General features: G+C 37.4%; 1 protein-coding gene across 2 annotated transcripts in view; it reads left to right on the plus strand.

The window, feature by feature from the left end:
- The first annotated feature begins 6,548 nt into the window (after positions 1–6,548).
- The window catches only part of LOC139733271 (complement C3-like), a 69,781-nt gene continuing 54,896 nt past the window's right edge, over positions 6,549–21,433 (plus strand). For both annotated transcript variants that reach the window (XM_071644111.1, XM_071644116.1), the window contains exons 1-3: positions 6,549–6,987; positions 15,690–15,859; positions 18,562–18,762. In XM_071644111.1, the coding sequence (XP_071500212.1) occupies positions 6,911–6,987; positions 15,690–15,859; positions 18,562–18,762 (448 nt within the window). In that variant the 5' untranslated portion in view covers positions 6,549–6,910. The remainder of the gene's footprint in view (positions 6,988–15,689; positions 15,860–18,561; positions 18,763–21,433) is intronic.

The following is a 21,433-nucleotide window of genomic DNA, read 5'->3' on the forward strand; positions in this document are numbered from 1 at the left end:
TTTTTTTTTTCTTTTTGGAAAAGCTGATACTTAGATAACAAGGAATATTAATATGTAATACTCTTGATATCAAAACATATACTGTACTAAGTACAAAGTAGTTCATTTTTCTTCATACCTTCACTGGTGATTTTTCGTATAGCACCAGTGGCGTACCATTGGACAAGACATGGGGGGCACCTCATAGCAGCAACATCAGAATTGCATAACGGTACAATAAATGCGAGCGAGCTTGAAATTTTGACATTTTACAGTCCCCAATGCCGTTTATAGCTATATATATATATATATATATATATATATATATTTGCTTCGGAAATTAAGGGGGTTGCACCGGGCGCAACTGCTGGCAGTTGCTGGCAGTAACATCAGGAAAATTGCATAACGATTAAAATATGCGAGCGAGCGAAGCGAGCGAGCTTGAAAATTTTGACATTAAATTTTTACAGTCCCCAAATAGTAGCTATATTTTTTCGCTTTGGAAATTAAGGGGAGGGGGCGCACCGGGCGCAACTGCTGGCAATTACTGACAGCAACATCAGGAGAATTGCATAACGATTAAATGCGAGCGAGCTTGAAAATTTTGACATTTTGCAGTCCAAAAACTGCCGTTTTTAGCTATATTTTTTTCGCTTTGGAAATTATGGGGAGGGGGCGCACCGGCTTACCGGGCGCAACTGCTGGCAAGCTATACTTCTTCACTTTGGAAATTAAGGAGAGGGGGCGCACTGGGCGCAACTGCTGGCACTTGCTGGCAGTATAACATCAGGAGAATGGCATAACGATTGAATGCGAGCGAGCGAAGCGAGCGAGCTTGAAAATTTTGACATTTTTACAGTCCAAAAACTGCCGTTTGTACTATATTTCTTCGCTTTGGAAATTAAGGAGAGGGGGCGCACCGGGCGCAACTGCTGGCAATTGCTGGCAGTGAGCGAAGCGAGCGAGCTTGAAAATTTTGACATTTTACAGTCCCCAAACTGCCATTTGTAGCTATATTTTTTCGCTTTGGAAATTCATGGGGGGGGGGGGGGGGGCGCACCGGGCGCAACTGCTGGCAATTGCTGGCAGTAACATCGGGAGAATGGCATATTATAACGGTTACATGCGAGCGAGCGAAGCGAGCGAGCTTGAAAATGTTGACATTTTACAGTCCCAAAACTGTCGTTTGTAGCTTCATGTATATATATATATATATATATATATATATATATATATATATATATACATACTATTCACTTTGGAGGGAGGGGGCGCCCGGTGCGCCCCCTGGATCCGCCACTGGTAGTCAAGGGTGTCGGTTTATGTTCATGATTGGGGGAGGGACCAGCGAGGGGGCGTTGAAGTGACCAAGCGGGAGAAGGATGTCCAAATCTGCACTTTATAATATGGAGCGTCCCCTAATTTGCTTGTGTTTGTGAGTGTGTGTGTTTCATATAGATGGAAAAGTTAGGAAATAGCCAAGGTCAAGTCTTATTATTGGCAATGCAAGGCATTTTAATATAGACTAGTATGTAAAACAACACTGTAAAATCAATGATCAAGCTTTGATAGCAAATGTGCACAACCTATCAAACATCACATTGCGTAACATTGCAGCGACTCTTTTTTTGTCATTCCGATGTTCTGAGTACACTGCGCACATCCTGTTTATTATATTCAAAATGCCAACCAGGAATCACGCTGAATCACAATCTTTTGTCGTCTCCGGGCTTTTTGAACAATGTTTCACTATGATACCTCTTTAATTATATGGTTAAAAGAAATCTTAGAAAAATATCTTTTTTTCTAAATTGATCATCCTTTCATGTCGATTTCAAAAGCAGTTTACTAATTCAACCCTTGAATTACCATTTTGGTAGTTACTATTATTATTATTATTATTTTTTTTTTTACCAGCGGATGGGGGGGGGCACGTGCCCCCATGCCCCCCCCCCCTCCGTAGTTACGCCACTGTATAGCACCAACCCGACCAGGATAAAGAGATGACGATCTAACTTTGATCTATAACTTCATTCTGTTCATAACAACTGTAGGACAAATCCTACACGATATCAGGTGTAATCATATGGAATGAAATAAAGGTATTTCATTGAGCTTCCTCTGCAAAGTTCATCTTAATCTGTATCGAATCTCGAGTTTGCTAGGCTGGGATGCAAGCTTTCTACGTCAATATCGATCACAATTTTATTGATCACACAATGCGCTACTAGTATTCAAGACCCACCAAACTTGCGTTCTTCTGACACACCATCTCGTCTGTAGAGCTGATTCTACCACCACTCACACGCCATGCTTACGGCGGGCTCGTGGTTCGGTACGCTGTTTGATCGGCAGCACGTACAGCAGCACTACATGCTGTGTGCGCCGCTTGTGCTTGTACTAAGATTATTCGTTGCAAAAGATATCAATAAGCAAATATCGGTACTTTACGTGGTTACGGTTGGGGAGGAGATGGTCTTCCGTAGGAAATTTTTCGAAGTTCGCGATGACAATATCAGTGAGAACAATATTCTACTGACTGTAACAGCGTGAGAAACGTGTCATAAAGGTGAGATATAATTAGTGATTCTAGCTGTCAAAAAGAAAAGAAAGTCAACAAAAGTTGATTTTGAGTTGGGTAATCTCCTTTTGCTTGTCTGGCTTTACAGAGCCCTCTGCGAGTAGGCATGGCACATCACAGCTGTGTACTAACGGGCTCCCACCCGCTCAGTTCGCCCGCAGCTTTCCGGCAAGTAACGTCGTTAATACTCCTTACACTAGATTGTACCAGGCCAGGTGGACCAGGCCCTCCAAATTGTGTTGAGGGACTTGAGGTTATCTTCTTCTATAACGATCTAGAAACTGGGGTCTAACGTTAGATTCTATGTGAAGTTTTGTGGATGCATTATGAGTGACACATACGTTCATAACATTTGATTTATTGCGAATTGAAATAACGTTAGTCGTTAGAACCTATTCTGGTTCTGTGACTGATTTTCACAGGTTGCCAGCTGTATCAATGATTCAGTGTCTTCAGATTAAATCATTTTGGCTTTGTGGCCACACGTCCACTGCAGACAGTGTTTAAGGAGCTTTGGAGCTTCTTGGTTTACTGTAAAAGTATGAAAGAGTCCTCTTGGCCTGTCCCTGTGAATAGAACACAATTTCATTTAGGCCCTAACGTTAGATCTAGGTCTTGGGTTTGGGGTCTATTGTATTGACCAGTGAGTGTAACTAACGTTTAAGTGTACGTAGATATCTCCCCGAATTTTAACTGCTTGAATGGAGAATAAAGCTCATTGATTAATAATATGATTGAGTGATTGCAGCAGTATTTAAAGGACAAGTTCACCTTCATAAACATAAGGATTGAGAAAATGCAACAATATTAGTAGAACACATCAGTGAAAGTTTGAGGAAAATTGGACAATCGATGCAAAAGTTATGAATTTTTTAAATTTTTGTGTTGGAACCGCTGGATGAGGAGACTACTACAGCTTGTGAGTCATATGCGTACAACAGTATAAAGAAAATATAAAAGAAAATTCAACATATTTTCACTTTTTTCGCATAATAAAAGAGCAATTGACTTGCCTCTTTCTAAAGGCAGGGGGAATAATATTACCCATAACATTTATCGGTAACGAGTCAGGGGAATGTGTTCTTTTTTCAAAAGATGGAATTTTGTGAAATTCTCTTTATATTTTCCTTATATTGTTGTACGCATGTGACATCTAAGTTATTCATACACTGCAGTAGTCTTCTCATCCAGCAGGTACTGCACAAAAACTTCAAAAATTCATAACTTTTGAATGGATTGTCTGATTTTCCTCAAACTTTCAATGATGTGTTCTACTAATATTGCTACATTCTCTCAATCCTTATGTTTATGAAGGTGAACTTGTCCTTTAATTGCTTGAACATATTGATGTTAGAGGAAAACCAAATAGCTCTAATCCATTCCAAAGTTAGACTTAGAATTTTTAAATTTTTGATGCTGCCATAGCTGGATGAAAAGACTGATATCATACATGTAGACAACAATATAAAAAAGAATTTGAATTTAGACCCTACACCTTAATGAAAAGGCATACAATGTATGACTTATTGTATACCTCTTTCAGAAAACAGGGAATCTTATTATGTAATCTACCATGTGATTGTGTCGGTATGAAGAAAAAGGATGTGTATGGCAGGGGCCCTACTTACACACACACACACACACACACACATGCACAAAAAAAAATATTATGTATATCATATTTGAATTATCGTTCTGTTTTGCAAACTTGTCCAGTTGTGTCCTCTCATGTCAGCATGTTAGACTTCTCATCCAGTGATGGAAACACAAAAACTGGTTCTAGATTCATAGTTTTTTAACAGATTGTCCTATTTTCCTCAAACTCTCTTGATAAGTTTTTAAATATCAACCACATCCACATGCTGAAAAAATTGTGTTATGTGCAGACCCCCCTTTTTTTTCAACTTGAAGAAATGATGCAAACCCCCAGAGTGACAAGCTGAATTATCCTGCCCTACTTTTCCATAACCTACTGTATATTTTTGCAGATTTAAAATCAAATGTTTGTTACACTACAGGCAGAACATGCACTCTCTCCCTGTCTACCATGCAAAGGCCGTTACTTTCTATCCATACATAAATTTGAGTTTTGTACAAATTGAAAGGCTCACCTACACTACACATTGCGATTGTATCCCTGGACACCAGGCAAAACCCTTGATGAAAATCGACCTGTCTTTGACTTGGGTAGCACCTGTCATTCAAGTACATTGTATTGCTGTAATGGAATCATCTAAACAACCACAGGTGTTATCTTTTGTGTGAGAAAAGCTACCAGTATAGTGTAGTCCTATAAGTTGTACATTTTGTTTGAATGTCTTGAATCCCAATTCTTCATTGTATAGAGTTAATTCTTTGAGGGTGCTTTAATATTGCATATTAGTGCTTTTCTGACATGAAATCTCACAATGCATAATGTCAATTTTGCCATGTCAGAGAAAACAAGTGACATATCATTTGCTTTAGAATAACTGACCCATTGACATGACCAAATAATTGTCATTTTAAACTTGAAGTTGAAGATGAAGTTACAGAGACTCCAACTCTCCCGTTTTCGACGGGAGATCTCCCGCCGAAAACCCATTTTTGCAAAATCTCCCGTTCTCCCGTTTGAGATTTAATTTCTCCCGCCCTGGCTCTTTGTCTCCCGTTGGAAAGGATTTCTTACATATTTCTATCGTATGTTGAAAAAATAAGCCTTAGATAGCACCAGAGAGCATCTAGAACCCTGGGAATTTCGCGCTTCGCACACATCAACTTTGAGTCTCCCGTTTGCTCGGGGTTTCAGGCGGGAGAATCTCCAGATCAGAAGGTACTTTGGGTTGGAGTCTCTGAAGTTAAAGCTACCTCATAATGTAGATTCACATTGTCCTTGGCAATTTCTTTCCAATTCAGGCAAAATGTTGGGATAGAATTATGTTAATGCATACAAACTGACCTGCAGTGTACGTGGATAGTAATAGTCCATCACCTCTTGTGTGACTTTGCTATGAAAGATACATTGTGCCTATATGTTGTTTTTATTCGTATGGTGATTCCTTTTCAAATATATATGTGTGATTTTTTGTCTGTCTTATAAGCAAAACTGTGCAGCTGTACAATTTGTGAAGAAGTGAATTCAAAGAAGCAATTTCAGTGCCGCACAGTGCCGCACATGATTGAGTATAAACAAGCTACTGTTCAGAAAAACAGCAAGAAATAAATATATTTCCAGTCTGCCCTTTCATTTCCTACATTGTGTGAGACATAGGCTCATTTTTAACAGTTACGGTACTCTTTGACTTTGAATTGATAATTGTTATGACAGTCATCAATTTTCCATTTGTATTGCTGGTAGAGAATTCATTTATCCATGTACAGCTCTTGAGGGTAAAGGCTACTGTCTTTAAAAATCTACCACTGGTGACTAACCATAGAACTCAATCTTAAAAAGGCAAGTTTCATAGACATTAATGCCTTGAGTAAATCTACCACTATTGACTGCCATAAAAATCAACCTCAGAAGGCAGTTATAGACATTCTTCCTATTGAGACATGTATTCATCTCATGACATTGAACCTTCTTGCAACAAATTTCAGTAATATGATTTTGTTTGATTTATGGCATAATATCATACTGATCCCATATGAGAGCTTGTATAACTTTATTCTGCAACTACTCAGATTACATATATTGAAAGATTTAGATTTTACTATTTGTAGTTGCTCAATCTCTACTATTATTCATAGGTTGCTGAATAAAAAGTTTTCAATTCTCCCATACTGATTGAAGGGTTGCAGAAAGCTCCACCCACATTAAGTTTGTAGAAAGTTGATTGGCTAGCTCAGTGCTCTGCAGGGTTGGGGGTGTGGCGAAGCCTGTTGCAGGATTGCAGTTCCATAACAATGGTTTGCCGTGTGCAGAATAATGAACACCACGATCGTAGACTTCTATGGTGCATGCATGGAGCTACAGTGATTTCTCACTACCATAATAGGCTACGTGTTGGCTTCTTGACGTCAGACTTACTAGAAGACAGAAGATTATTTGGACGCAATTCGGCCTGTGTGTATTTTGGAAGCACATGTAGTAAAGACAACATAAAGTGATTAACTTTTGACAGCTGAGATTGTTGTGTGAAATATATAAGCCGCAGACTGCTGAAAGGATAACATTTGTTGTTTGTTCTCAGGTGTGCCACTAGTACCTTCAGCGTTGCAGTTGAGGAAGAATATTGAAGCGTAATAGGAAGGACATAGAAGAGAGATTCAAGAGCTGGTGCTGCTACAGAATCCCGTACAGAAGGGTACTTTAGGGGGGTTGCCGCAGTGTGGAAACTTGGAAGAAAGACTGGGGATCACAGAGGCAGAATGAAGGCGCTTGGGTTGTTGGGAGTGTTATGTTTCCTCGTGGCAGCTGTCCACCCATCATTGCAGCAAGTTGGCAGGTGAGTAGGGCCACAAGTTTCTTGTCTATGTCAGTTTAAAAATGATTTGATGGAAGTATAAAGGAGAGTGTTAATTTGGGATCACAGTGTAATAGTTTTGATTATTAAGATGGGGGCGTTGTTTCTTGGCGTTGAATAAGAACAATATTCTGAGAAAGGCGTCATGTCTAGTTCATTGTGATGCTCTGTAGATACTTACTATGACTGTGCTTTTATACATGTAATCTATTATGTGAGCATGACAGTATGTAGTGTTTCTAATGCTGGAGTATTATCATCATTGTTTTTGAGAAAAACAAAAACACTTTCCACAATCCAAACTGGTATGAATATGAATTGCATTATTGTATGTAGCTGCACCCAGTAGAGAGATAGATCTGGAGAAAGAGATATATAGAGAAAGAAAATGTTCAAAATCATGCATAAACCTCTCAGAAAAAATGCTTTGGAAAGAATAGGAATGACAGTGAAGCCACAAGTCTAAAGATATTCAATGAAATTAGACACATGAAGAAAGTCAATACGCATTTGAAAGTTATACTAGTTGATGATGGTACAGTTCTATATCTGTCAAAAATAAAAAGAACAACAAGCTCAAATGACCACCTTACCATAATGTCACTTGTGTTGTATTTTTCTTGAGTGCATCTTGACTTTAAAGTAATTGCACACACTAATTCAACCCTAGTTTGATTGATATTTCTTTTTCAATTTTTTTAATGGAACATTTTGATGTTTTTGATGCACCTTCTATGGGATCAAGGAAATGTGTTTAGATGGGAAACCTAGTGACACTTTAGATAGTGCATGAAAGTATGAGGAGTCTTTAAACAAGTCATGCTTTAATAGCAGGCATGTTTGCCTGATTGATCTCCCTCAGTCCATCTTTAATGACGCATATGAAAGCCTATTAAAGTTTATTAATTTGATAAACATGCTACCTCCATGCACGTCAGATTTGTTCAGAGTTTTGATAATCTGTTGCTGTCATCGTGATCAACATAACTTTGTGTTTCTAAAGGAGGCCTTCTCCTTCCATTGTAGTTCCTATTTTCTGAGCACCTCCCTGATTATAGACAAAATCTGAGGGTTCTGTACAATTGGGCGAGTCCATTGAGTACATTTATCACAACTTAGGGAAAGAAAATATGTTTTGTGCAACAGAATTAGAGGGGATATCACTCCCAAGGAAAACACTGAAATAATATGAATAATGGATGACATGGTGTACAACTATCATGACAGTGCATAGTGGAATATTTACACTGATTACACACATATCCCACAGATAGGACGGAAGTGCTATTGTTCTTCAGAGATAAGCCATCATACAATAGGGAAAGAATTTGCCCTGGGGCTTTGAAACGGAATTATATCCCCCACAGGCATGAGGAAATCAATACAATTGATTGATAGCATTGCAAGTTTATTCGTGTGCATGTTGTATGCATCATGAATTAATGTTAAATACATTAGTTACGTGTCTGTCTCTTCAAGGGTCTCATTGATGCGAACTTTATTATTCTGATTTTTGTGTTTCAGTTTTAAAACCTATCATAAAACAAGGTTTAATACAGAATTAGTTTAAACTGGAATCTTCATTCAGTTTTTGAAGAATCTTCAGGTAGCATCTTCACTAGTTTGCTTTTCTAGCTCCACAAGAATTTCCAATGGCAAAAGTGGTATCATCTTTGATTTGGAAAGGAATCAAATGAATGAATAATACTAAGATGCATCATTAAATTTTATTCTTTGATTTTTTTTAATATCCTGTCTTTTGTATCAAAGCGTAGATGTAGGGTGTAGCCCATCTTATTGTATTGGAGCCTAATTACATAAGTAGTTGTTTGTTGCATGTTACAGGTATTAGCCCACATTTGCAAACCCACGAAAATCAAAACTGCATAAAATAGGTCCAATATGACTTCAAGTACAAGTTATAACAGTAACATACCTCACCCGTTGCTCTTTGTCTATACCATTCGATAAAAGAGAGAAAATCATCGTTTTAAAATTAATTTTCAAACCGGGTCAACCTGACCCAAAATTGAATTACGAGCGCGGGCTAGCTACGTACATGTAACTTACACATGTATCGCATGAATGTAGTACGTACGTGGACCGGAGCTAGCGAGCGTTATACGCATGCGTACGGTGCATTTTCATTTATTTTTATGAAAGTAATGGACTAATTGGAACGAAATTTTGCACAGGTGTTACTGCAATCATACCCAAACTCCATGCTAACTGTGAGACCAATTGCGGCAGGTTTACAAATGTGGGCTAATACCTTTAAGAAGATGATATAATTTTCCCTCAGCTAGAAGATAGCATTGTTGGGTAAAATTTCTTGTTTTTACTGGTTAACTAGTATTCTCAACTTTTCTTGAAAGCCAACCTGTAGGATTTGATATCGATGACTACAGTAGGTAGACCTGAAGGTGAATACAGCTGATATTGTTTCTTTTCTCATTACAGAAATTAAATGGAGATTGTAAAAAAATAGTTACTCTTTTTTTTTGTCTGTAGTAAATGCCTTTATTTCTCAAGCTGGAAATTCACACATGCTGTTGTTTATTCTGTTGGCTGAACATTTTGAAACCAGTTCATTAAAAAATGGGATGATTCACAGGATGAAAAATGAAACTTAATTGACAAAGGACTGGCTGACTGAACTTGACTGTTTAGTGCAGTTTGACTTGTTTGAAAAATGTATTGAAGATGTGCTCCCCTCTCTTATTTATGGTCTATGGTCACACAAATTGATCATTTTTTTTTCTCTAAATGTTCCCAGGGAGGAGCATGTCAAAGCAATAGATGTGTCTTTATCATTGAACAGCTCTTGCGACACTGCTACAATGATATTCTACTCTTATGACACGGCTATATTCTACTCTGTTTTCTTCATTTTCTAGCCATGCTCACATTTCTGGTTTCTTTGTAAACTTGGTTTTTCATACTGCCTCCTATGTATGTTTCTATTATCAGCTGACCTCAATTGACCCTTGCCGTCTCCCCTCCATGTGGAACAGATAGAGGGTTCACAGAGGGTGTCCTGGTAACCTTCTGTTTCTGGTTCCCACCAAGATCCACCTGTTTTCTCAGACTTGCTAACTGTTACCTTTTCATCATCTATTTGATTTTCTCTTTTATGGGGAATGTAGTGATTTCCACAGTTCAGCTTTCGCCTAAAATCACATCAATGCCAGTGGGAGGCACTTGAGATGTTCATTTATGGGAGGCAAATAACTGATTGAAGTCTGTGTGTATTTTCCTCCATTCTATGAAGGAGAGCGCTGCGTATTGTTTCAAACGAAAGGAAGCATTAAAACCTTTCTGTACACTATATGAAGTATAGAGAACTTTTACTGTAAATTTTAAGGGTTGTTTTTCAAGTGCTTTATGCAAAGTGTTATTTGCACCACAGAGCAGAGTTACCATGAGCTGAACTCTTCGTTTTGCTTGCTGATCATTGGCTGAGCACTTTCACTTTTCGGTCAAGGAAGCAGAACTTTTGAATTGTGAAGGGTTGAATTGAGCATTTTGATTAAAACATGTTTGGATTTGAAATAACGTAAAAGCCGCTGTAAGTTTCTTTTTTTCATAGTAAAGCAGGCAAATGAGGCTACATGTAACACGGCAATAAGAAAGTAAGAATATAAAGTATGAAAAGTTAGCTATTAAAAAGAGTTGTATAGGAGAGAATTATTCAAAATATGCCAGTTGATATTCCTCTTGCATAGTTTACAGTTTAAGGTCTGAAGCCAGAAGATTTCCTACAGAACAAATATAGATTCTAGGAATAATAGGGAGAGGAGCTAATAGATTGGACAAGTGAGGCTTCAGTCATAAAAGGTATCAGCAATATGCTTAATGTTTTGTTAACCTCATGGCTGAATCTGTATTGCATTTTCTGTGTTTGGCCTATTTGGTTTTGTCTGTCCAAGTACATTGTAGGCCTACCAACAGATTATCTCCCCCCTAAAAAAGTAAATAAAAGGGACAGTTACACCAGCTAGGTTGAGCTTTGTTCATACAGGAGGAGTGATGATAGGCCTACATGGTAATATGGCTAGGACAGATGATTTAACCTCGCCTCGAGCCGTTCCATTGACCAACCTTTCCAATATTCTTCTCTTTTGTGTAACTAATACCCGGCTTTAGTTCAAGCAAGAAAGAGTTTGGAAAACTGAGTAAACGTTTTATTGCAGTGTGGTGTGCCTAAAGGCCTTTTATTGGAGGATATAGTACTTCCCCCCCCCCCCCCCAAATGTCTAGTCTGTCTGTGTTCCCACCACTCCACAGAGCAGAACCAGTCCCACTGAGGAGGTACGAGGCGAGCATTGTATTGTGTTTCTCAATGGGGTACTTCTCATTCGGCTGCAACACTAGCTTGATGCAGCTAGAACAGTCTGTAGTCTGTGATTTGTGGACACTGACAGCATGGGGCACTCAGAAAATTGACTTTGCGGCGAATTTCAAAAGAATTCAGTGAATTGTTTCTTTACAGTAAACTACAATCTGTCACTTCAGTGAGAAGTTATAGAAGTATTTCACTTTCTGAATAGATACAATAGATAGGAAATACTCCAATTGACAAAAACCTTGAAAGTTGATACCACCATATGAAGCTGGTATGCAAGTTCTTGTACTGCTAGGTTTCTTTCCTGTCTTTAGTACATATATAGCTATTCTGTTAGTTAGTGTAATTTGCTGAAGCAATAAGAATAGATTTAGTATCTTTGAACTCTATTCTAGAATGGAATGTAAGAGCACTGGCAATAGTGTTGAATGATAAAATCTTCTGAAACCTTTGTACTTTCAGGCCTTGAGTGAGATTTGGTCTAATTTTTCTGATTTAAAAAACAAACAAACATACAGAAGTATTTTCTCTTTTCAGTGCCCTGGAAAAATATTTGTAGACATGTGAAGCAAAATCCATCAGTTCAAGATAATGAACATTACTTCTAGCTAGTTAAAGGCATACTACAGTAGTCCTTTGTAGATGAAAAAAAGGTTGGGTAAATTACTCAGAAAAAAAAAACCAGAATGGCACTCTGACATAAAAAGGTTTGTTACATTTTAGAAATTCAGATACATTCTACCTTGAGACAAGTATGCTATAACTGTTTGTAAAAGCAAAAAATCTCCATTCATCATTCATTGATGTTTACAAGTTATTGGGTTGTTCTTATAGTTTAAATTCAACACATTATTCAAAGCAGCTTCAGCCAAGTTCAATATAATTCCTGCTTCCATGTTAAAGGGATGGTACAGTATTGGTGGAGATGAGAATTAGGCTTTTAACTTTTTGCGAGATACCAAGAAAACACTTGTGAAATAGTACAGAGGATACCATTTTAAGAGGAATTCAAAGTTTATTTGATGAAAATCGGGTTTGGAATGACTGAAACATCTAAAAACAAGGTAAAACAAAGCGATCGTATTAAAGTGTGGGTCCCACACTTATTAGAATCGTTCTGTTTTGGATATCTCAGCCATTTCAAAACCAATTTTCATCAAATAAACATTGAATTCCGCATGGAATTACACGATCTTTCATATTTCATAAGAGGTTTTTCATTATCTCACCAAAAAATGTTAGAAACCTGAATTAAGTCTCAACCAAAACTATACAATCCCTTTAATGATTCAGCAAAATCTTTCCTCACATTTTTCAACAACATATGTGGAATTACCAATGTCATTTCATGGTATGTTGTTACAGTTACTCAGATTTGTGTGATTTTCCATTCCTACCTAATACAGTGTAATACAAGTTTGAAGAGAAGAGTATCATACATGCATGACTGTGGTATTTGTATACCCAGTATTCTGTTCAGCTCAGTGATCAGTGAAGTGTGATCTTGTACTATTTGTCTGGATCAGCATGAATAGGTGCTTACTAATTACAGTAGCAAGCACAGATTTTATCTACCAAGTTTGCTTTATAGTGTCCTCCAATGCCAATCCTGACAGATCTGACACAGTGTTCTCATGAGAAATACACATGTACTTCTTTGCTTGCTGATCACTCCCATGTTATATTATGTTTGGTTATATCCATCTTGCATGCTTCTTTGCACTTATCAAGACATTAGTCATTACTGTCTTTCTCTTGTATTTCATTGTGACATGGTATGAAGCATTATTACAACCACAACTTTTTGTTTCATGTGAAGCTCCTGTGTAGTGTTTTTCTGGCAAGAGACAAACTTAAAGGGGAATTCCAGTGCAGTTGAAAGTTAGTCTGAAAAGAAGAAGTAAAATTTTTGTAGCACAGGTATGAAAAATTCATAAAATTGGGATGAAAAATAAGGAAGTTAGGACATTTTGAAGTTTTGATATTTTTTTTCTTCAGAAAATAGTCAATATGAATGCAAATGGTGAAGTGATGATGTCATCCCCTCACAACTTTTCATATAGTTATCCCTTAATTTTTCATTCAGATGCTGTTATGCCCAAGTCTCAAATCCTGATTTTGTTCTGAAGTTATTCAACCAGGAATAATCATGTTTCACATTTCCTTCATGTTTGCGCCTTTAGCACTCTACAGAATGGATTTGGTGCAATATTTCAATAACAGAAACATTTACTAATTTTGTCATTTTTTTGGCCATGGTCATTGGAAAATTGTGAGGTGATAACATCATCAGCTCACTCATTTGCATACAAACTGCAGAAATTAGTGAAACTTCATAATTTCATAACTTCCATAATTTTCATCCGATTTTGATCTAATTTTCACTGTTGTACTCGTAAGATTTTACTCTTTCTTATCAGGCTAACTTACACTGTAAAACACGATATATTCGCGGCATGAAATTTTCGCAAATTGCCACTGGCATTCAATGCATAGTGTAGGTAAGAACTTTCACATGCATTTTAATTTCCCGAATTTTGGCTCTCGCGAAATTCGCGAAATTAAAATGCACGCCAACATTCTTCGTTTTACAGTAATTGGACTAAAATTCATCTTTGAGATGTGAGACCAGTTGTAACTTTTAAGGCCATTAATATGTCGGGATGACCATATCTTTCTAGTGTACAGAAATGTTTTTTATTTCATTGCCATTGTTATTGTCATGAGTATTTCTTTTTATTGTGCAATGATGATGATTATTATTATCATCAACAGTATTAATAACACTTATTATTGGTGTTATGATTTCAATATTTAGTTAATATTACTATATCTCAGGTCTATCATTATTGATATTGATGTTGATATTGATTTACAATGTATTATGATTTTTTTTTATCCCCAAGAAAAGCCAAAAAAAGAAAAGAAGAAGAACTAAAATAACTGGAGTATTGTATAACTACATTAACTGATATTAGAATTGATAGCACGTGGCTTGTTCAGTCAATAGTTAGCTGCCTAACTGGATCTTCCAATGTGCACTTCGAATTCAGGAAGCATTCTATAAAACACAATATTTTCGCCGCATGAAATTTTTGCGAATTGGAGCTGACAGCCTTTTTCATGGCATGAAATTTCGTGGGTTGCCTCTAACATTCAACGCATATATAGCGTAAACAAGAACTTTTGCGTGCATTTTAATTTCACGAATCTTGGCTCTCGCGCAATTAAAATGCACGCAAACATTCCTTGTCTTACAGTATAGTGGAGTTCAATCAAATACTGAACCAAGATTTGCGAAGGTATCAAGCCGGCGCTGTTTACCGATTGATATCTAGACAGACTTCGTGAAATCAGAGGCAGAGATGGATATCTAAGATTGATTATTTTCTGTCTCCGAAGAGTTTTTGAAGTATTTGATGCAAGCTAATCAAGCTACCTGTCAGCAAATGATTTAGTACACTTTTATGGATTTTTTTTTTTTTTTTTTTTGGTCGGGTAGAAGGTAGTGAAAGTAAAAAAAAAAAAAGAAGGAAAATGAAAGCACTAAAGCTCAGTGAAACAGTATGATATCAGATACATGTGATTAAACAGTATGATTGCACTTGAGTACTGCTCTGTAAGGTACATTCTATGGGCATCTGGGTATTTGGTATTACTAGTGTGAATGGTCTGGTGATTCTTTTTCTTTAAATATAAGTTTACAGAGATTACAGTTTCTTTAGTGAAAGTGGCATAGCATCTTTTGTGATGTGTGACTTGATATAGGGTCTGCACTTTATTAGAGTATCTATAGTAATTGTATAGGGCCTACCTCTTGAGGGTTTGTCAAGGACAGATTATGTTTGTATACCATCAAAATTACCAGGTACAATTCAGTTGTACCTGATAATTCTGATGGTACACAAACACAATCCGTAGAAAGGAATTGAATTCAATGACAAAGTCATCATGATCATGTCGTGGAAACTTGAGCATAATAAAGAAAACAATATATATATTTTTTTTACCATAGTATGCTTAATGAGAAATGTTTTATCACTTTTATTTGCCACTAAACTCATATTTTGGCAATAGCTTTTGCTGAACTTGGCTCAAATCAGAACTTTTAGAGGCCTGTTATGACTTCAAGCAATGGTAGTCATACAGCATAAAGTCTATGAATATGTTAGAAGATACATTTTGACTTGTGTTTTTTCCCCTTCCAGTATGATATGAAATGGACCTAATTTTGCTTCTGAGATACTGCTTCACAATATTGCATGTCAGGCACCTGCTATGAATGAGTTGATTCATAATAACTCGTGACTGCTTGTGTATTATTTTTTTTTTACCCCAGGGAGAAGATCGTCATCACGGCTCCTAATGTATTCAGGGTGGGGGTGAATGAGACGGTCACAGTGGCTGTGTTCAACACCAATGAAGACATCTCAGTGACGATTTACTTGGAGAAACGAGAACAGAGCTTAGCATGGCCATACTCGTCTTCAACCGTTACAGTAAGACATGGTGAGTCAGACTTTTTAAAAAATCAAATCATTACCAGCCAGTACATATAATGACTTTGACTCTTACTTTCAAATCACCCGCACCATCAAAGAAATTGTATGGAAGCCTCTTTTATTTCCTTTTGCTATGAGTTGTTGTAATTTTGAAATAGATACCCAATAGTAGAGGAGCATCACCTTGTATGAGAAGTCTACAATGTGCAGGGGTTAATGTAATATAGAGCTCTCAGATACCAGCTACAGTTGTAAGTGATGAAACCTAATGCAGGGTGCAGAGGGATTTGGCGGTTGCTTTTTGTGAAGACCCGATGTTCTGAAGAGAGCAAACTGTAGGAGAAGATGAAGGTCAATTGAATTTTGTGGAAGTAGGTCTGGGTTGCTGCTTCTTTGCCTTCTACAAATCACACCGCAGAGAGAGGAGCACTTGGTAGCAGAGAGGATCCCTAGAGTAGATTGGAAAAATGTCAGAGGTGGCCATGGGCTCCCGCCTCACAGTTCTGGTAGGACAGCTCTCTGATATCAAATGGTGGCTTTTTCAAAAATACTTGTTTCTTCTGCAAACTCTGTATGACTCCATAAATTAGTATTTCATTCTTGAATGGCATGTAGGCATGAAGATGTTCTTATGTAAATTTTATATTACTGGTCTCTAATATCAGTGATAATCATAAACTCCTCATTGCAAGTACACATTATTCCTGTTCTTCCTTTAATGCATAATTACCCTGTAGTTTGTTGCCACCAAAAAATTAAACAAAACAAGCTTTAGCAATAAAAGAGCAGAGCAATGTTTACCCATGCATTAGTTTATTTGACAGTTTTTCAAGGCATAATGTAATTGAAGTTGCATTTAGAATGAGTATTTAAATACTGTTGAGAGAGTGTTCTGATTAAAGTAGCAACAAGAAGAAGCCAAAGGTGAGCTGAAAAAAAAAATGAATGAAAGCTGATGAATTATGAATTAGGAAAGTCAGGACCAGTTGAATATATCATAATCCAGTAAGTTGCAGGAGCATAGCTAAAAAAAGAAGAAAAACTCTGTATAACTTGTGAAATCTATAGGGCTTACACATTTGTACATAACAAAATGAATGACTAAATTTTGAAATGTAATTCAGTATCTCCAAGAATTTGGTCTTTCAATTTTAGTGTAAAGCAAACTTTTTATTTGATAAATATCAGTGCAGAGAGTGATGGGCTTTGTATTCATTCAATGGTATTAAAACACTTCATATTTTTATGAAATCATAAGGCTAATCTCTCATGTGGCTGCTCTGAGGATCCCCCCCTTCCTCTCAAATGTTTGAGGATTATGAAGTACACTCTTGAAGAATATTGAAAGAATAACTTGCTCGATTTTAAGACTGAAATCTTGCCTTTTGGCACGTAGATTTGTCAAATTCCATGGCTGCCTCGCAAAAGGTCATTTTGGTTAACCCAGCCTAGTAACAGAGAATTCTGCATAGAATTGTGTCTGCGCAAAAATCACAGGGCCAAATCACAAAAATAAACATTTTTCGGCATGTTTTAAATTGAATTACATTTTGCCAATGACGTCAATTGGTGTGAGGACTCTGGGAAACTAGGAACTTCTGGATGCTAGCTGAATTTCTGAAGTTCTCCAAGAATGATTCACGTTTGCCCTAGAAACAAGAATGATTTTTATCCCCATGATTTTTCGTATCCCTCTCCAAAACCAGATAATCGTACTTGAGACCTATTTGCATGTAAGGTCTCAGTGATGACATCTAAATTTGTGTAATAGTGAGTGTCCTTTTTAATTTGTTATTATTTAAAAAAAAACAAATTGATGTCAGTTCATGACTTTTTGTTCAGTTAACACTGTACAATTCCAAATTTGCTTTATTTCCAATTGATGATTTTTTCCTTTGATTTTTTAATATTTTGTTTGTGAAAAGTTGTTACTTGTCTTTCATTATGAGACATGATTTAATGTTGATCATCCTCAATGAGTTGAAAGATTAGATAGTTAGCAGATATGATCAGAATTAAAAGCAATTACCTGTGTATATTGTATTTTGATATCCAACAAATATTATTGAATATGTGTGTGTGTGTGTGTGCATCATTCATGTGTCAGGGAGCCTGCAGGGCATATTTTTTACAATGCAACATTTTTTATAGGGATAGAAAATAGCATGTCTAATGAGTTTTTTTGTATTCAGTAGTATAATGGCAATGTCTTCTTGCTACAAGATGGAAAAGAAAGATAGCAATCTTGAAATGGGATACAATAATCATAAATCTGGTATACTCATGGGGGGGGGGGGGGTGGTATCTTCACTGTAACCAGCAGATCTGATCTTTTGAAAGACCCCCTGTCTCCCTGTGCAAATTAGGGCTACTCCTTTCTTAGAAACCCTCTTGAATAAATTTGCTTCTATAAGTTGTTTTGATCTGATTTGTGTGCTTAAACTCCTCGATTTGGTAAAATATATCTTCAGCAGTTTTAGGTCTTGGAATGTGAGCCCCCTACCCCCTCCCCCCCCCCCCCCAAAAAAAAAAAAAAAAAAAAAATCAAAATCCCCCAAACCTAGGGGAAAAGAGTTTGCCTATTGGAGTATGTGATTGTGAGTGATGCATGTACTGGATGTTAAAGTATCAAAACATCAAATACAAAAGAGTATACTGCATCATGTTGATCCTTTATTGGTTTTTGCTTATTCTTCTCCTACCCCCAAGGATCACCGGTAACAACCACAGTCAAGGTGGAGCCGGAGCACATGCCTGCCCAGCAGGAGAATGGCGAGCAGTACGTCTACTTGGTGGCAAGATCCACGGATCTCAACAACTTCCAGGAGGAGAAGCAGATCCTTGTAAGCTCCAGGGCCGGATACCTTCTGGTGCAGACGGACAAGCCAATCTATACCCCAAACCAAGAAGGTTAGAAATCTCCACCTATTGATACAGAATGGAAGAAAAGGAAGCTCTGTTGTAGTCACTTTGGGACCACCAAAAGGGAGAAAGCTTTGTGCACACTGAGTGCAAGTGCTATGGATTAAAATCCTTCATTGAAATTTTCCAACAAGAGTACTGTAGTAGTCCCCCTTAAGTGAAGAAAGGTTTTTTCTTTAAATTTTTTTATTTACCCTGAGTGCTGCAATTGTATATTTACCTATTCACCCATCTAATTTACCCTTTAAAGTATATAATGTCAAGTAGTTTCCTTATTCAAGACCACTTGAAAAAAAAAAACAAAGACTTGGTGTCGACAAAGAAATGTAGGTATCTGCAGGAAGAAAAAAAAATACATTGAACAAATTGCCATTCACCAGAACATGCCTTACCCATTGAGGACGGGCTGATTTTGCTACAACACATGAATTATTTCCCATAGACACTTGCCCAAGTATACTCGGACTCGTCCTTAGCGGGTTGAAAGTGGCTTCTATGAACTTTTGCTGTGTGGAAAATGCATTCAGAATTTGAAAATATCTGTTACCAAATTGGGTGGCCCAGGAAGATTTGCACTGTACTTTGATGCAGCACAGGCACAATACCTTTCTATCCCCACCTGACTGTGGTCCAGCCCATCTCCTTTTCAGATTGACATCACCTTCTGAAAAGTGTGGAAATTTGTTAAATGATTTATTATGGCAAGTAGGATTGCAATGGTGAAATGTTGTTTTTGAGTTTTGTCAATCTCAATGAATTGTTTTTATGGTGGTACTGTCCCTGAAAAAGAAAACAGCAACAACAAAAACAAAATATGTAGAGGAGGCAGGGATAGATAAATAAAGAGAGAGAGAGGAAAAAAAAAGATTAGCAGAGAAAGCAATGATTTTCTAAGCATAAAGGGTATTATAGCAGTGGGGAAATCCAACATCTGCCCTGTCAGGGTCGTGGGGTCAAACACAGTTGTTAAGGTGCAGATGTGCAAAGCAAGCGTATGTGAACACCGGTTGGCTGACAGGAAGAATGTGTACCTGTCCCTGTTTGGAAAGGTAATGTAATAGATGCCAACATAAGATTGGAGGTGCTTAATACAGTAGTCTGCAGGGGAAAGTCCCCTGTGAAATTCTGCAAAATCCAGAATGCATCAAAATAGCAAGATGTAGCACGAAAAACACAGGAAGTATTCTTTGTTGGGTTAAGATATTACAAAATATTAGTTTTCAATGGAGCAAGGATTTGTTCAAACAGTCTTCTGACTACTCACCTAGGTGAACCAAACATTCCCTTGTTAGTCGCCAGCTGATGAAAACTTTTTCTTTTACAAAGTGTGACGTCTTGGGACATGGAGGAAAGACATTCTTTCAGACTGTTAGATAAATATTTGTTCCCACATCCCAGAGGTAAGGTGTTTGTGCCATTTCTCTTGCCTGCCTCATGAGAGGCATAGACTGGCTCACAGCCAACTCTAAGGAACTCCAGACTGCGTTCTCCCAGGTGGAAAGTATGTGCTTTGTGAAAACTGTTCTAAAGTGTACAAGTGTTTCTAGATACATTTGTTCATATGATTTGAAAAATCCAATATGCCCTTTAAATGGCATTAAGTAGGGAAAAATGTGTGAAAGAGGAAAGAGATCAAGTGCATTTCATTTTCTGATGAATGCACCCCCTCACTGTGATGATATTGTGGTAAAAAAATAAAATGTATGCAATCCTAATTCTTTGTGGTCATACATGGAAACCAGACTGAACATACAAGTACCAACCGGACACGGGACCAGATCAGTTTCCCACATTATGTGGTAGCTTTGGACTAATATGAGGGTGACCCAGTTTGGTGCGTCATGTTGCCGGCTACCTTGACTCCAGGATTCTGGTTGTTTCCAGTCATGTGATTTGAATGGGAAGGGTGTTGATTGGTAGAATGAAAGGGAGCGGGTGCTATGGTATGGTAGTGTAAACTGATTGGTTGAGATGAGAAGAATGAGAATGGGGTTTACTAATGCATGATGATGATGATGATTGTGATTGCAGCAACAAATTTGTGAACAGAGAAAGTTACTTTTAAAAAAAGTCATCTGTATACACATAGGAGAATAGAGTTGAAGCAACACAATTTCTAGTTTATAAAAGGTCTAATGTTCACATGTGAAATCATTGGCTGCAGTGCAGTGTATGTCGTTTAAAAGTGCAAGTTTTTGGAAATTTTACATCTGTATTTGGACGTTGCGTGAGCGTTTCCGTGAATGCAATGTAACCAAAGACTCAATAATACCCTCCAGTGCATTCTTTCCGTGGAATATACTGAAGTGTGGTCTGAGAGTCTTTGTGTATCCATTGTTAGATTAGCAAGCGAATATGCAGTGGTTGAATTAAGTACCAGTAATCGTGCTGGTGAGAGGGAGATTTGAATTCAAAAGCCATGCTTTTGTGTGCCTGCCAACAAGCCAGATTGGTCCGAATGTTTCACTGGTTACTGGTGTTGTTCTCTTTGAGCTTAAATCACTGGAAATATTGAAGGAAGAGGGGGTTGGGATTTAGTTTAGTTGGATGGGACAAGCATCCTTAAAAAAACAACCCGACATTAGTCCATGGTTATACGATACAATTCACACTTGAATAAGAGGAGTATGATTATAAGCATAAGGAGCAGACTTATACA

The sequence above is a fragment of the Diadema antillarum genome, unplaced genomic scaffold (assembly GCF_040938485.1).
Source record: "Diadema antillarum isolate AM-2024a unplaced genomic scaffold, OU_Dant_1.0 scf00000024, whole genome shotgun sequence".
Classification (NCBI taxonomy): Eukaryota; Metazoa; Echinodermata; class Echinoidea; order Diadematoida; family Diadematidae; genus Diadema; species Diadema antillarum.